Source organism: Rhinatrema bivittatum, chromosome 6 (genome assembly GCF_901001135.1).
Source record: "Rhinatrema bivittatum chromosome 6, aRhiBiv1.1, whole genome shotgun sequence".
In the NCBI taxonomy this organism is placed as follows: Eukaryota; Metazoa; Chordata; class Amphibia; order Gymnophiona; family Rhinatrematidae; genus Rhinatrema; species Rhinatrema bivittatum.
This window is the reverse complement of record NC_042620.1, coordinates 333,048,823-333,065,736: the sequence shown is the minus strand read 5'-3', so window position 1 is coordinate 333,065,736 and position 16,914 is coordinate 333,048,823. Positions and strand designations below refer to the sequence as shown.

At 44.2% G+C, this 16,914-nt stretch overlaps 1 protein-coding gene across 10 annotated transcripts in view; it reads left to right on the top strand.

The window, feature by feature from the left end:
- MTMR1 (myotubularin related protein 1) overlaps positions 1 to 16,914 on the top strand; it is a 128,924-nt gene that overhangs the window by 35,163 nt on the left and 76,847 nt on the right. For all 10 annotated transcript variants that reach the window (XM_029607731.1, XM_029607728.1, XM_029607730.1 and 7 more), the window contains one exon: positions 4,209 to 4,292. In XM_029607731.1, coding sequence (XP_029463591.1) covers positions 4,209 to 4,292 — 84 coding nt within the window. The remainder of the gene's footprint in view (positions 1 to 4,208; positions 4,293 to 16,914) is intronic.

The following is a 16,914-nucleotide window of genomic DNA, read 5'->3' as shown; positions in this document are numbered from 1 at the left end:
ACGGATAGGTGAGCCAAGGGGAGCAGTCGATGGCTCTGGCAGCTATTGGTTCCTCTGGGCACTGATGGGGCGTGTCGGGGCTACAGAGCCTATGCCTACAGGGGCCCCTGGCATCCTTGGTACTGCTGGTCCATCGATGCCTTCAGGCACTGGGGTCTCTATTGGTGGGCACCTGTGGTGCCTGGGATGGCGCTGTATACCATCAAACTGATCAAGATTCGGTCAAGCACTGTCAAAACCCTGGGTGCAGCATTGTTTAGTGCTCTTGATGTGATCCATCGTTAGTGAGCGCGAAAGCACTATGGCTTTGCGGGCACAGCCACCACTCTGGGCACCAGTGGTTATGGTCGGATGCCGCAGGACATAACCACAGAGCACCATGGACACTATCGATTGCCATGGACTTTGCTGCTGATGTTCCATGAGAAAAGCGGCGGTGATCCATTCCTGATGCAGTTCAAGGGCTTTGTCCAGCCTCTTGGTGCATTATCAGGTACTGGAGGGGGCAATGCCATAGAATGCCACCCAGTGCCCCAGTGATACTGGGAAAGCCGTCGACACACTGTTCCTATACACTCCACTGGGAGTTTCTGTGACAGTGGAGCGCAGTATGCACGGTTGGGTATGGCAAAGCATCTATTCCAAGCGCCTTTGATGATGGCAGGCGTCATTCTCCCTGTCTGTGCAGTTCTCAGCCATGCCAGGGTTCTGCCATTGTCGCGTCAATTCTGCACCACAAAGTGCTGGGGAATACTGGCGAGGATGGCGTCATCACACACTCTGTGATTTGCCTTTTGGCAGCACATAGCCACCAACTCTAGGGTAGAATCCCTTGCTGTGCCATGGGATTCTACCCACAAGCACGGTGAGTGGGATATCCATGGGATGGGATATCGTGTATGAAAACTAGTCAGCATGCTTTTACAGCAGAGGATTGTATTCTCCAGTGGCCCTGTTCCTGGCAGGTTTATCACTGAACCGGAGCTTCGATTTTTTTTTTTAATCTGTGCATGTCCTTGTAGGCTGGGGGACGGCAGCGGCAGTCATCTGACCATTTTTGCTGGGGCACCTTCATTGATTTACTATAATGGCCTTCCCCCATCTGAGTGTGGCTGCCAGTGACAGATTGGTCACTTCTGAACCTCAGTGATCAATGTTGTGTCTCAACTCTCAAGTGGAGAGTTGAACAGTTTTTTGGGATTGGGAGGCCTTGATTACAGTTACTTTCCTGTCCCTTCAGGAAGGGGGAATTCGACTGGGTTCCAGGGCAACTCTTATGGGTTCCCCTCTGGATGCCTGGTTGTCCAACTCTGCAAGGAGTGTCCCTCGTTCTCAGTTTCCCAGCGAAGGCATGTCACTGCTTCTGACTGATGGTCACTCTCGGTTCCTTGTGGGATTCGAGAGCCATTTGAGTTGTAGCGCTCTCCTTAGATCAACCTAAGGCACAGTAGGTCTATTTCGCATGAGAGCCCTTCCAGAATAGCTCCCCGTGAAGATTAGGGGTTTCTTTCGTCCAGGATTCTCCTTTGATACCTGCTGAGCTCAGTGGGTGTTTTCTTTGGGTTTTTTTTTTTTTTTTAAATAAGGACCATTATTGCCAGTCATTCTCACCTGCCGGGATCTAATCCATCTAATTGGTGAGCATGCCATTCAACCTATTGCCATATCCATGGCTGAGGCAGTTGGGGGTCAAGGGACCCTGCAACAAAGGTGCTGCTCTTTGGTTGCAATCGCTTGCAAACTGTACTTCCCCATTTTAGGGCTAACTCTGTCTGCGGACAGGGGAGTCCTGGTTCATGTCACGATTGTTCCATTTACTGGACTGAGTGCTTCCTTGGGGGAGGTATATGATACCAAGACTGAGGTATTAATACCTAAGCCAGGTTTGGGGCAGTCTGTTCTGAGATCACCCTTGCCCTGTTCTGGTACCCTTAGGGCTTCCAGGCCAGTGAAGAAATCCTGTTCGATAGTGGCTTGCACTTGTGGCACCCTGGCTTCCTGTCTCTTAGTGGAGTGTTTCTGGATTTCTTCCCTGTGGAATTTGCTCTCAGCTTCAGCTGTTCCAAGCAGACTGAGGACACTATCTCAGGTAACTCCCTACTGCAATGGGCAGTGAATTAGTCGCATAGGGTTGAGTTTTACAGCCTAGCGACTTGTGCTTACCCCGCCAGTCCAGCAGTCTGCCTCCTCGTGTACTTCGCTTCTTCCAGCTTCCAGTTGGAATGTCACGGGGAGGAGAAGAAAAGCTAAGGCATTTGTGGTATATCGTAGTGTATATCTGCAGGGAAAGATACATCACTTTTTTTCCCCTATATTTTCGCCAAGCTCTGGCCAATACTGCCTTTAGCTTTTCTCACTTCACTAGGTTGCCCAAAGGGTCTTCCTGCTCACCTGAACTATCCTGTAGATAGGATGGATAGCCCTGCCCCTGGCAGGGTTCAATGTGGGTGAGCTTCAGGCCTAACATATCTCCCTGCTTGGGGGTTTTGCATCCCCTGAAACTCTTGATGCTGTCCTGCAGGATCAGCTATGTCTGGTGCTTTGGCCCATAGAGTCTGTCACAGACCCTGCCATTGTTGCTGATTTCTTCCAGACGTTGCTTGGGTTTTCTGCCCCTTATGCCTATTAGCCAAACATGGGCACATTTCTGCAGAGACATTCTGTCTTTCGGATGTCAGTGGACCACAGTTCTTTCTGGGGAGTTCTTGGGCCCAGTTGGTTTTTCAGTTGTCTTGAAACTTAAGGAAACTGTGCGGTTTTCATCCAAGAGTCCTTCTCTTGTTACGTTTTTCCTGTATCCAGGAAGTTCTAGACCTACTGTCAGGGTTTACTGATCTGAAACCTTGCTTGTAATATTTTCCGTTATGCAGAGTTTGTTTCTTGCTGGTGCTCGCATCCCTCCCCTGCCTTAGGTGCCTCTGTTACGCATTGGGATTTTGTGTCTTAGTCTTTTCTATGGTTTTCTCTTTGTAGAACCCAACTCTTCCCGCCTAGATCCCTTTGTGGGTCAGCTGCCTCACAGGAAAAAGGGAGAGAAATGGTGCTTTCAGCACGGTGTAGTTTGGGATTCACCCACGTGTGAGGACTACCATCCTGCTTGTCCTTGGAGAAAGCAGAGTTGCTTACCTGTAACAGGTGTTCTCTGAGGACAGCAGGATGTTAGTCCTCACAAAACCCACCCGCTTCCCCAGGGAGTTGGTTGCTCCATGTATTGGGACTCTGTCTAGGGGGCAGGGGGATGACTATAGCTGCACATGCTCAGTAGGGAATATTGAAAGTTCTAGATTTTTTGAGATCAAAGTTCCATGCTGGACTCCAATGATGTCACCCATGTATGAAGATTAACATCCTGCTGTCCTCTGAGAACACCTGTTACAGGTAAGCAACTCTGCTTTATTGGACTATTTTGCACTTCTTTCTATTACTAACATCTTAAAGTCATTTCCATGCCCTGCCCCACCTCTGTTTTACCACATTGATACATTGTAACTAAGAAATCTCTCTCAAAAGCTTATCACAGATAAATTAAACCAACTTGTTTGATGATCCTTAGTTCACTTAGCTATGTAGAATTAACACAACAATACCATTCTTTGTTCATAGTAGCTGCCGTGAAAGTCAGATCTGATTAATTGATCCATTGCAGGTGTATAGTTTAGTATCCTTATGTAAAGACTTACACAGTTCTAGTCTTATCTTTTAAATGTAAAACACATCTTTTAACATTGAAAATAATGAAAGATAGAATGTAAGGAATGCCTCTTCTTCCCAGCAGATCTATAACTCTTCCTGGGTCCTGTTAAGTCTGCTTGACAGGAGAGGCTTGCTGAAGCCCACTGGGCTGCCCAGGCCAGCCAAGCACTAAGGAACCAAAAGCTACCAGAAATGTTCTGATGAGGCTTCATGTGGAAGGTGGCTGCTTCTTAAGATCTCACCATCTGGAGTTTATTGGGGGACAGAGACATGTTTCTTATTTAAAAACTAGGCACCCAGCTGTCGCTGTTCATTTGTGTGTGTTATATTTTTGCTTGTCTGGTTTTTCTTCAGAGCTGTTCCATACTAGTCTCCTTGTACATGTAAAGCGCTTAGTACATAAGTATTATTTTGTACTTTTTAACTTTTTTATGTTAATGTTGTGGAAGAACAGTACAGTAGCAGAAAATGAAAGCTAATATCTTTTTTTTGTAATATGTATTTTTTTTTTAAAGCCACTGTTTGCATTCAGTTATAAAGAAAAATTTCCTGTCAATGGATGGAAAGTATATGATCCAATAGCAGAATATAAAAGGCAGGTAAGTTACAATGTGCATTCCAGATTTTATTGAAAAATGAACTTCCGGATTTAGATTACTAGTAGCACCTACAATCTTGACAGAATGTGAAGCATGCTTGGGAGAAGAAATGACAGAGAGGACTTGAGCGTTTTTTGTATAATCGTGTGATGTTTTAGAGTGTCAAAGAGGGGAGAATACGTGGAACCTTCGTGGAGCAACCTTGGTTACAGTCCTAACAACAATAGTATGGCTACTGCTGAGAGCGCCATCTTTTGATCCTAGTAATTTTGTGGGCACTAAATACCCCCTGACCGTGGCATCCAAGAAGGTGGAGGTAACTCGCACAAAGTGGCCATGCTTACAACCCTAATTTAGACAAGAACGGGGGTGGCTGAATATTCAGACAACAGCTTTGCTAGTTTTGGAAGCTGTTTGGATTGTTACAAAGCCTGGTGGTAAGGCATGCGAGAGGCTCTGGGCATTGGAGTAAGTGTGAGACTTTTAAGCATCAAAGAGTTGATGGAGGCTAGGACTATAACAGAATTTGGATATGCTTGGGACAGATTTAGAGGGCAGTGGTAGAAACAGGTTTGTCAGTTAAAAGATCTGGGTGGAGGGTGGTAGCTGGTGTTGGTTTTCATTTGGGAATTCATATGTCCAAAATGGTAGAGAACCAAAGAAGAATAAAACTGGGCAGATTGGGTCATCCAATTATTCCTTTTCCACCAGGGGCAGTGGAATGCTTTTTTGGTTTGGGGGGGAGGTAATCAAGCTCTGTCTATTCTTATGTACATTATTTGCATAACATAGATTAGAATTATTTATTCCCAGACCTACCAATAAAATACTTGATGCTGGAAAGCCACTAGGGACATCTTTCTGTCTGCAAGCAGGGATGGCCTGCCTTGAGATAAAGTTGGACAAGCTAGGGTCTGGGTGGCTTATCCTGTCCAATGCCTATGAATTGTTGCCAACTCCTACTTGAAGAAAGTCACTAGATCCTCTGTGAAAGGTCTCCGGATTGGGAAAAAAGTAGCGAAAACCATGTTGCATAGTGATGTCAACATAGCTGGTGAGCCTAAGATTGGCAGGAAAAGAGTGGTAACTCACACTCACACTCGGTTGCTGCTCAGAAACTGACAGCTCGCATTCTCTCACACACACTTTCTGAGACACTCTGATACTGATACCCACTCTTACACACTCTGACACAGACACACACATGTTCTCAGATGCTGTGACACACTGCTGTTCATGTGGCGGGCATGGGATATAAATATTTTAAATAAAGGTAATTTTCAAAGGACTTTCATGTCTAAATGTAACATACCATTTCAGCAATTTTCAAAAGCCATTTACATGCGTAAAGTGCACTTTCGTGTGTATAACCTATGGACAGTTCAATGGCATATAATGTAGCAATTTTCAAAAGCCTACTTACATGGGTAAAGTGCATTTACACATGTAAAACCCAGTTTTATGCATTAAATCCTTTTGGACGCCTAACAGACGGAAACACGGATTAGTACGACAGAGGATCACCTTCAAGAAATGGCGACTGAATTGGAGACGCTCAAAGCTTCGCTTGGGAAAACGGATGCCAAGTTCGAAGATCTGGAGAATCGCTCATGGCGCAACAACATAAGATTGATCGGCCTCCCAGAAACTATTTCGGACAGAGACCTCCGCGCTGTGCTGTAACAATGGTGCAAATAGAAAGAGCTCACCGCTTGGGTTTAAAAATGACCGGGCACAATCCAGCTAGACCTGTGATAGCCAAGGTTCTCAATTTTCGGCACAAGGAACTACTGCTCTCACAGTTCCGACAGCAACGTAACCTCAAATACGAAAGGCAAAAGATTTTGCTTTTTGCGGACTACTCTGCTGTGGTGGCAGTGAAGCATAGGGCCTTTGCTGGTGTTTGCTCCCTTTTAGTTTGCCACCAACTAAAATTCACCCTGCAATTCCCTGCGCGTTTGAAGTTGTTCTATAATAACACAGTGCATTTCTTCGCCACGGCAGAGGAGGCAGAAGCTTTCCTTCACCCCAAGCTGAAGGAAACAGAAGCTGGTACCACATCACCGGTAGATGCCCGCTGAAGGCCTTGGGGATAGCCAACTACTGGACACGAGGCTATGGATATAAATAAGTGGAAGCTAATGGCACCATAAGGAGACTGGTTCTGTTTACTACCGGCCTGATCTGGCCGGTACCTTGAGTTTAACTTAGTTCTTTGTTGACTTTGCGACGGCCATTGGGCTGATGGTACTGATGCACCAAGTGAGCGCAGAATTGAGACATGTTGATCTGAGGACAAACAGGGAGGCGAACTTAGTTACACTAATGAGGAGTAGGACCCTGCCATGTGGATCATGTTGACTTCCTGCCCGATTGCGGGCCAGTTCAGAATGGTTTGGGGGAAGGGGGGACGGGGGAAGGGAGAGGGCACGAGGTTGGGGATAGGGAGTGGAGGGGGTGACTGCGCGCACAGGGGAAAGTATGTGTTGATACTTGAGGCTTGCTATAAGGAGCGGCCCACTATACCTAGGGAACAGCGGCCCAGGCTGAGGTCCGCTGGCTCCATGAATGTCAAATCCTCCAAGCGCTACAGCATTGGAAAGCGCACATAGTTATGTTACAGGAAACGCATTTAGATGCATATGAGCACCAGAAGCTGTGTCGCCAATGGGTAAAGAAGGAGTTTGCTGCCCCATCGGGCATGCGTAAGGCGGGAGTGGCGATATTAGTCGGTAAGGCAGTCCCCTTTCAGGAATCCAAGGTAATTGTGGACCTGGAGGGAAGATACTTGTTAGTTGAGGGTAGACTGTATGGGAGACAACTCACTTTATGTACTGTCTATGCCCCTAATGTGTATAGCCCACAGTTTTTTAAAGCATTAATGCAGATGCTATTGCCCTACAGCTCCGCGGAACTAATTGTGGGGGGAGACTTTAATTGTGTTCTAGATTCCACACTAGATCACTCCCACGGTCGAGAGTCTACGTCACACGGCGGCAGGAAGGGCATGGGCTACTTATACGATACTCTTAATGTAATAGACGCATGGCAGGCCTTGAACCCACTCCTCGAGGGCCCACGACACTCACTCACGATTGGATTATATCTTAGTGGACCAGGTCACCGTTCCTAAAACATCCGCAGCAGCTATTGGACAACAAGTGATATTGGATCATGCTCCCATATGGGTGGACCTGGAAGGCTACCACCCCCCGGGTATGCGTAACATGTGGCAATTCCCCAGATATCTTTACACGGAAAGGGCATTTAGGGACTACATTGGGCAAAAGTGGGATGAAGTTTGCGGCTGCTAACCAGGAGCATAGAGACACCCCGGTGCTCTATTGGGAAACTGCCAAAACGGTCCTAAGGGGGGATATAATTGCATATGTAATAACCAAATGGAAAGTGACTACGGCCGCCATTCTAAATCTAGAGAAGCAATTGATTAAGGATAGATAACAATTTGAGAAGCTCCCTGATCCAGCCACTAAGGCACAATATTGGGCAACACAAGTGTCCCTCGATGAACTTTTACATCAGCGGGCTAAGAAATCCCTTATGTATTATAAATGTAGGTTCTACCAACACGGGAATAAAGCGGGCAGGTCGCTAGCTATGTTAACTAAGCAGTGGGCGGGCGCGAAATATGTCATGACCGTGCGTACTCCTGGACCCGAGATTACGGAACTGCACCATAGGTATTATCTTTACACAGTGGAAGGGGGGAGCCCAGAGGCAGCTCAAGCGTATCTCAGGGAGATAGGCCTCCCCAGAGTGTCTGAGGCACAGCTTGCTCTGCTAAACCAGCCCATACTGATGAATGAGATTTTGGTTGGGATAAAGGAGGCTTCCGTGATGAAGTCTCCAGGGCCGGATGGCTTGCCATCTGAATTTTACAAATTAAGTGCAAAGGTGGGGACCCCTCTAACAAACTTGTACACTAAGCTAAGTGAGTTGGGCCAATTTCCACTCACGCCGAATAGAGCAGCTATCATTGTGATACCCAAACCAGGCAAGGACCCACAGGATCTAGCCTCTTAACGACCCATCTCATTAATAGATTTTGACATCAAATTGCTGGCAAGGATTATGGCAAAGAGGTTGTCTAGACTAGTCCCTGCTCTATTGGGGGAGGACCAAGTGGGCTGCTTTGAGCGGTAGATATGCGATCAAGAATATTCGTTTAATATTGGCTTCTATTGAGTGGACCCAGTGGCTACAAGAGTCTTCCCTTCTGGTAAGCCTAGACGCTGAAAAGGCGTTTGACTGCTTAGATTGGGGTTTTATGTTCCAAACTCTCCAGGCCTTTGGGATTGAGGGATTTTTCATCCAAATCCGCCGTGTGCTTTACGCTGACCCGCAGGCATTCATAAAGGTAAATGGCTTTCAGTCCGTGGATATTGTCTTAGGTCGGGGTACACGACAGGGATGCCCCCTCTCTCCCCTACTATATATTTTGGCTCTGGAGCCCCTTTTGCAGCACATTAGACACAACTCACAAATAGCGGGTGTGCCGTTTCACGCTCATCCATCCCACAACTTTAAACTAGCAGTGTTTGCAGACGACATTTTGCTACACATTATCCGTCCTGCCTCCTCGCTTCCAGCAGCCCTTAGGGGAGTTTGTGCGATATGGGGCACTCGCAGGTTTTTAGTTAAATTTGAATAAGTGTGAAGCATTGCCCACGGATGACATAGTAAAAGAAACCTGGGAGGGGGAGTTTCCAATGTGATGGGACTCCTTTGTCTATTTGGGGATTGTCCTTCACAGAGACTTACATCAGCTGAGCCCAGTAAATATACAAAGACTTATGGCCCAAACTGATAAGTTACTGTGTAGCTGGCGAGATTTCCCATTGTCCCTTGCTGGGAAGGTGAATTTATTTCAGATGATGATCCTGCCCGAATGGGTGTACATATTTCAAATCATCCCCTGTCATTTCAAGCGCAAAGACGTGTGCCCCCTAGAAACACTGGTACGCAAATACTTTTGGAAAGGGGGCAAACCACGGATAGCACTCGTGAGGCTCATGCGTAAATGGGAAAAGAGCAGGTTGGAATTGGCGGACTTGAAATGCTAGTCTTGCTTGAAACTTGCGGCATGTGGCTGACTGGTTGTTGGGGACGCAATACTACACTCCTATGTTTACGGAGTGCCTGCTTTTTGCCACTAATGAATTGGGTTCTTTATTGCATTCTCCACTTACATTTGTCCCCACCCAGCTTGACATAGCCCCCTCTTAATCCCCATACGCCACGCTTGGCATCAGTTTTGTCGACTGTTGGGATTAGATTTGCGTATTTCTCAGTTTCTCCCCTTGCTAGGCAACCAGGCGTTGACACCGGGCTCTACCCAAAGGGTGTTTAGTCAGTGGTCCCAGAGAGGAATACGATGGATAGCCCAATTTCTAGATGAAGATGGTATTATTCGATCCTTTGCCGCATTGCAGGAGGCCTATGGAGTGAGCAGCAGAGACTCTTACTTATTTGCAGACCCGCCATTACATTCAGTCTCTACCTGTGAGGGATTGGGGATCGGCACAGAGAGGAACGCTTACTGAGGTTTTTGTTGCGGACCCCTCGCGGCATTCCCCCTCGTATTATTATGCTGCTCTCTCTAAGCTCCATACAAATCTGGACGATGCTAAAATACTGAGTAAATAGTTTGCAGAACTAGCTATGGATTTGCCGCTGAGACACTACCACTACCAATATTGCTCTTCGTGGAAATCCACTACAAATTCCTGATACGCTACCACTGCCCGCAAAAGCAAGTGTATTCAAAGGGCAAGGTCCAATCCAATCATTGTGTGAAATGTAAGGAAGCAGCTGGAACTTTGGGGCACCAATTTTGGCAGTGCCCTAACATTCAAGGCTACTGGCGGGCACTGGTCGCTTATGTTCACAAGCTAACGGCTTTTCCCTCCCTCTGACGGCAGAGGTGCTTCTTTTTGGCCAACTAAGTAGGGTAGCGCCTAGACGTCCATACGTGTGACTTTGGATCCGTAAAGTGCTCGTGTTAGCTAAGCGAACAATCCTGCAAAGCTGGCTTGGGGAGGGACCCTCCTAGTATGACACATCTGAGGAATCAGATACATGCTGTGTGCATCAGTGAAAAATATATGGAAACTTTGGACTTGATGGAAAAAAGACAAATGTTTCTGCTGACCTGGGATACCTACCTGCAGTCCCTCCCGCCGAGGACGAGAAGCCAAATTCTAAATGACTATAGTGTTTCCAAGCGGGTGACGCTCATACACTAAATGTTCTCTGATGCGCGCCGGGTCGGGGGGGTTATTTGGCTCTGATATCGTGTTTTATATTGTACTAGTTCTTATGGCGGACTCTGGGAAGTGTACACCAGGGTTCGCTATGTTGTTAATGTGATTAAAATGAAAACGCAATAGACTGAAACTTAAATCCTTTTGAAAAGAACCCCCTTTGCGAAATATCCCCTCTGGACTGGCTACGAAGGTCACTACAGCATCATTATGTAAAGTTCCTGACCTTGTTGCCAGCCCTTACCCAGTCTGCAGTATCCATTTTTACTCTTCCTCCTCCCTCCTCAGGAGGCACTCACTGACTGCATTTACTCTCTCCATGGCCCACTACACTGTTCTTCTCTGAGATCAGCCCAGCCAGCTCACACGGAGGCCTGTCTAGCAGGGCCGAGAACTTCCCCTGACTCCCAGCAGCTCGGCAGTAAAAGAAACAAAAGATACTTAGCCCTCACCTTGTCTTCTGGTTTTCTGCTGCTGTCAGCCTGTCATAAGGAGATGATAAAGTTGCAGCTCCTGCTTTTTTTTTTTTTCTGCTGACTGGGGTTTGCTTTTCTTCCAGCAGAGAGAGCTCATCTGATGTCATCAGATTATCCAGGGTGGGGGTTGGAGAGGGGAGAAACTGAATCAGCAGAGCCTGTTCTGAGGAGGGAGAGGGATGGACCAGCAAGCAGAGCACTTGTTGATACTAAAATAAAATTATTAGATCCCTGGGCCTTTTCCTAACCTAGATGAAAGAATGATCTTACCAAGTTGGCTGAAATAAGTATTATCAATTTTTTTTTTTTTTTTTTTTTTATAATTGAAAATTTTTATTAGAAGTGTGCATTGAAAATACAACTTTGTCAAATACAAGCAAACAAGATACAACATAGGTATGTCATCAAAACAAGCTATCGCCCATCCAGTGGTCCTTTGTCCACCAACACACTTGTCTTTAAGTACCCCTCCCCCCCCTCCCTCCCATCCCCCCATATGCGTGTAAAGATGAGGTATAGGCTATGTAGGTGGGAAGCCTGAAATACTAAAAGTCTGAAAACTGCGGTAAGAATATTATGGGAGCGTGGATTCCGATGGTCGCTGTCGGGCTTGCCAATCTCTATATGGTTGCCACACCTTCCGAGCTGAGGCTACTTCACATGCTCGAAAATTACTAACACTGTCATGCAATAAACTGAGGGTCTGCAGCCTGTTGTGAATTTTCCCAAAAGCTATAGGCCCAGGCATTCTCCATTCCAGGGCAATCTGGCATTTCGCAGCCGACAAGATATAATGAACCAGTTTGTCCTGTATCTTAGACAGATCAAACGGAAGATTCAATCACACTTGCTCTGGCTTGAGGACTAACTCGATCCCCAGAACTGCTCTGAGAAGGATAGCCACATCATCCCAGACGTTTACCAAATAGGGACAGGTCCACCACATGTGATAGAATGTACCCTCTTCCCCACATCCCTTCCAACATCTGTTATCATAAGTTGACTTGAACCTATGTAATCTAGATGGTGTGTAATACCAGCGTAATAATACTTTATACCGGTTCTCGAGCAACTGTGAATAAGGGAGACCTGTCTTCGTGCAAGAGAATATCTGATCCCAGGTTTCTTTCGATAGGGGTTTTTGCAAGTCTTTCTCCCAAGCCTGCTGATAGGCTGGTTTAACCTTGGGGTCCTTATTAAGGTAATTATAAACCTGCGAAATAGCTTTTCTCAATGTGTCCGCTTGATCACACCAAGACTCAAATTGCGTTTTGCCAAGTGTTAGATCCCCCCCTACCTTTTCCAATTATCAATTTTTTTTTTATATGCACATACCAAGATACTCTCTCTGACTTGACACGTCTCATCGGAGAATTCTAAAATTGACCTCCGCATTGTTTTCTCTTATACTCTTAAAAATCGGCATGAATCACACATCTCACCATTCCTAGGTCATCTTGACCTGTATTTTTCTATTTCTTCCTTCTTATTTTAAACAAGCATACATAATTACTTTTTGGCATATTTTTATATTTGCCTTGCTAAGCTTGTCAGAACATCTTTCCACTGTAACTTTTAACCCTACGTCCTCTTTCATCCTATCCCCAGACTTCTGACATTTAACATCCTCTTGCACAGCGGTGATACATTTCAGACATGCTAAATATATACTATTAAATACTAATCTCTACATTGCCTGCTTTGGATACCTAACAATGAATCAAGCAAGTCAAAGCAAAGCTTGACTAATCGCGACACACTCTAGCCAGAGGTCTCACTCTCTTGCCTGCTCCTGCAGCTCTCTAGCCAGAGGAGGTTTTACTCTCTTGTACTTTTCAGCTTATAGGGAAGCCAATGGAAATTTAGGAGCAGGGGAAGAGGGAGCAATCATTGCAGGTGGCGGGCCGAATTTTGGAGGGTCCATGGTTCCTGTGGCTTCCTCCCCCCCCCCCCCCCCCGCCCCACTCTTTCTAATGACTACGTCTTCCACCATCATTTACCGTGTTACTTACTAGCTCTAGTTTTTGCAATAATGCTTATGCTATTTTAGAATTTCTTGGATGTCATTTGTGGTCAGATTAAAAGTTTGCATTTAGTAGCTGGCCCTGTTTCTGGGAGGTCCGTGTTCACTCCGGGCTGCTACTTTTTGGTCTGGTGGGAATGGCGTTGCCGAACCCCTGAAAGGGAGTCTCCACCATTGCTTTATTTATTTATTTATTTATTTATTTATTTAAACATTTTTATATACCGAACATATTGTATACACTTCAAGTCGGTTTACAATCAAACAACTGACTGTCTTTAACGACAAGTCTTAAAACAAATAAAATATTATAAATGATAAAACTAAATTAGAAATTAAAATAAAACCCTATAAATAATAACATTAAATTATACTATAATCGATTAAAAAAATAATAAAATACATACATTCATTCAATCTTCAAACTAGTAATAGGGTTAAAAATAAAATAAAATAAAATCTAGCAGTTGTATTTTAGTATTTTAGTTCCCAGAAAATCTGTTGGAATCAATCTGTTATAGTAAATGCTTGCGTGTACAGCCATGTTTTTAGGTGCTTCTTGAAAAACTGAATATTTTCCTCTAATCGTAGCTCAAGCGGGAGGGAATTCCACAATTTAGGGCCAGCTATCGAAAGAGCCCTTTCCCTTACTGCATTGAGGTGAGCTGATTTTACTGAAGGAACAAAAAGCAAAGCCTTGCCTAAAGACCGTAGATTACGAGAAGGAGTATGGATATGCAAGGCTGCATTCAGCCATTCATTATTATTGCCATATATGGCTTTATGAATCAGCGTTACCGGCTGTATCAAGAGCACACTTGTTCGAGAAGAAATCACAACCCATACCTTCCAGCCAGGATATTGTTGCAGGAAGAGGGAGGGGGGGAGTGAGATTAAAACTAGGAGAAGAAAACCTCGGGTAATACAGATGATGGCCAAGGTTCCTTAGATGGGCCAATCTGTCATAAATGTCAAGAAGTGGCTAATGGCGCATGTTAGCCCAAAGAGTGGGAGTAAGTTGCCTGGTCCAAAAACAATTGGTAATATAGAAATTACTGTATTGATCCAGTGCTGATTAATTTTATCATATTTACTGGCAGTTTAGTATCCATTTTTCATAGGAATATAGAAATGTTAGGGAGCACAGTTCAAGCTCATACTGTGCTGCACTTTTCTCTCGGAATAGCATGTGTGAAAGATTTATGTATTTGTACATAAATTAACTTAAGCTTAATTGAACTCATTCTGAAAACAAAAAAAAAATGTTTGTTTCAGTTTGCTTGTGCAAGCCAGTTCAGAAATGAGCTTGCAAATTTGATCAAGTTTGTCGTAAGTTCATGATGTCTTGAATTTTATCCTGTTTGCCAGTGATTTTAGTCCTGTTTAGGTTCCCCAGATATATGCAGCCCTATTGTAAATGCACAGTGCTTCACAAGAGGATCTCCACCTTCAGACTCGATTCCAGAGAGGTTTAGTGATCATATATTGAATTGATCAGACCTGGTTTGCCATGTTGAGGAATTCCTTATGGCACTGAGAGCATGCAGTCTGTTCACTTCATTCAGGTGAGCACACAAGGCTCATCTGTTGCCATTGTAATAGGGCAGGGCAGTGCTTGGGCGTAGAGCAACCGTGGAAGCAGTGAGGAGACAAAAGGCTGAAGAACATTCAATATAATCTTGTTTAACAATGCAGCTGGGAAAATCCATTACTGTCATTTGCTTGTGACAAATGTTAGCGAGAGTTGCTCTGCATAATGTACTTTGGGACTGAAAAATGATGCAGGGTACATCTGCTTTAATCTCGCTCATACAAGAAGCTTCTATAAGATCTGGGGAAAGTGAGGAATAGAACAGCTACTGAACTATCTAGATACAATTTTGCTTTCAGAAATTAGATATTTAGATTAGCTTTCTCTGTTACGGTCTACATTTGACATTGTAGTAAATGGTAGTACAGCCTGTAACCTAATCCTTCAAAAGTGTAACCAGATTTCTTTTAAAAAAAGGCATCTTAAATTGGACATACGGTCCATTATTTTGTAGCTCATTATCGAACAATCTTTCTTAAGTGGCAATTGAATGATATTCTTACAAACTGTAAGTACGTGTGTGTGTGTGTGGCTTTTCCTGCAAAGAACTGAAAACCCTCCATCCTTCTAATTTTGATTTCTTTTAAACAATTCAGTCTCACAATCTTCTTGGCTTCTTTTTGGCTAAAATACAAGCACGGAGTTTGACCTGTTAGCTGAAGATGGTTCGTTCTTGTTTTCTTTTTTTGTGAGATTGACAACCTGTACAATATCGTGGGTTAATGCCCTGCTACCCAACCCATTGGGGATGTGATGATGATAAAACCATTGTCAAAGCAAAAGGATTAAACCTCCTGCAAAAAAAGAAAGAAAAAACTCTTAAGTCAATGATCTTTCAGAACAGTAAAGCAAATGTTCATTTTACCATTATCTCTTATGCTATCCCCATGTCTTTGTCTTTTGATAGTGGGCAGAATATAATCTTGGCCAGCCATACCCTCTCTTTTGGATGCTGTTTCCTCTGTCTTTCTTAAAATATAGATCTCTTTGATTCCATTTGGCAAAAACAAAATTATTGTTCTGTATTCTTTTCATTGTTTCAAATGCTTAGTTTTGTGCCTTTGCTCAAATAGAAATGGAAATGTATAAATCCTTAATGACTATTGTTGTACCAGCAGCTTTGATAGTTTAAAAATATCATTCCATCACTTAAGAATGTATTAAATATTCAAAGAAAACTTTTAGGTAGTTTTGAGACCCTGGGCATTGGAAAAAGGATTTGATAGTTATGCCCTGGGCGGATGCTACATGTTAAGTATCCTATATCGGATTGATATGATGATGTTGGTAATGAACCAGAACAATCTGTTCTGGATTTTCAGCAGTCCATTTTAGACAAAGATTATTCAGCTTTTACCTTTCTGACAACTGGATAGATGTAAAACTATCCTATAGCAAGATATGCTTCAAGGGGAACAATTTTGTTAGAAACGTTATTGGACTGCTGCTTTAAACTAGATCTAAGAAATAAATGCACCTTGGGTCTCTGGTACACTAGAGTTCATATTGCACTAATCCAGTATAATCCAAATTAGGTCCACTGTGCTGCACACTGTATGCTACAAATTTAGGTTTGTATATCGCCCATCTAAAGCTCTAAGCAGCGTGCAACAAATATACAATTAAAAATCAAATAAGAACTATATCAAGCTGAGATTTGTGACAAGAACTCAGTCATGGTCATAACCAATTCAGCTGGAGAACTCTCCACAGAACAATATATTTGTAAATCATCAGCATAATGCCAAGTCTTAAAGCCAAAATCCCTAATGATCTCAAAGACCAGACGATTATAGATTAAAAAGAGTAGGAGACAAAATAGCTCTTTGTGGGACTCCCTATATTCTAAAGGCTGGGACTCTCCTGGCAGACTATTGACTGAGTTCTACCTCTTAAGAATGACCTAAACCAAGCCAGAACCCTTGCTCTGACACTGATGTCCATGAGCCTAAACAATAAGCCCTCTTGGTCAACAATGTTGGAAGCTGCTGTCCGGTCCAACAGAACTAGCAGGGAGGGCTTTCCTCTATCAGGTGTCAGCCAAACATCATCCATTAAGGCAATCAGAGTAGTTTCTGTACTACGAACCAGCGAAAAGAGGACCGACAAAGATCTAAGCAATGACTGGTCAAAAAAAATCCTTCATCTTTCCCAAGACTACTCATTCCACCATATTGGACAAAAATGAAAGGTTAGCAACTGGCTAATAATCATCTACCTTAGAGGGAGCCAAAGAAGACTTCTTCAA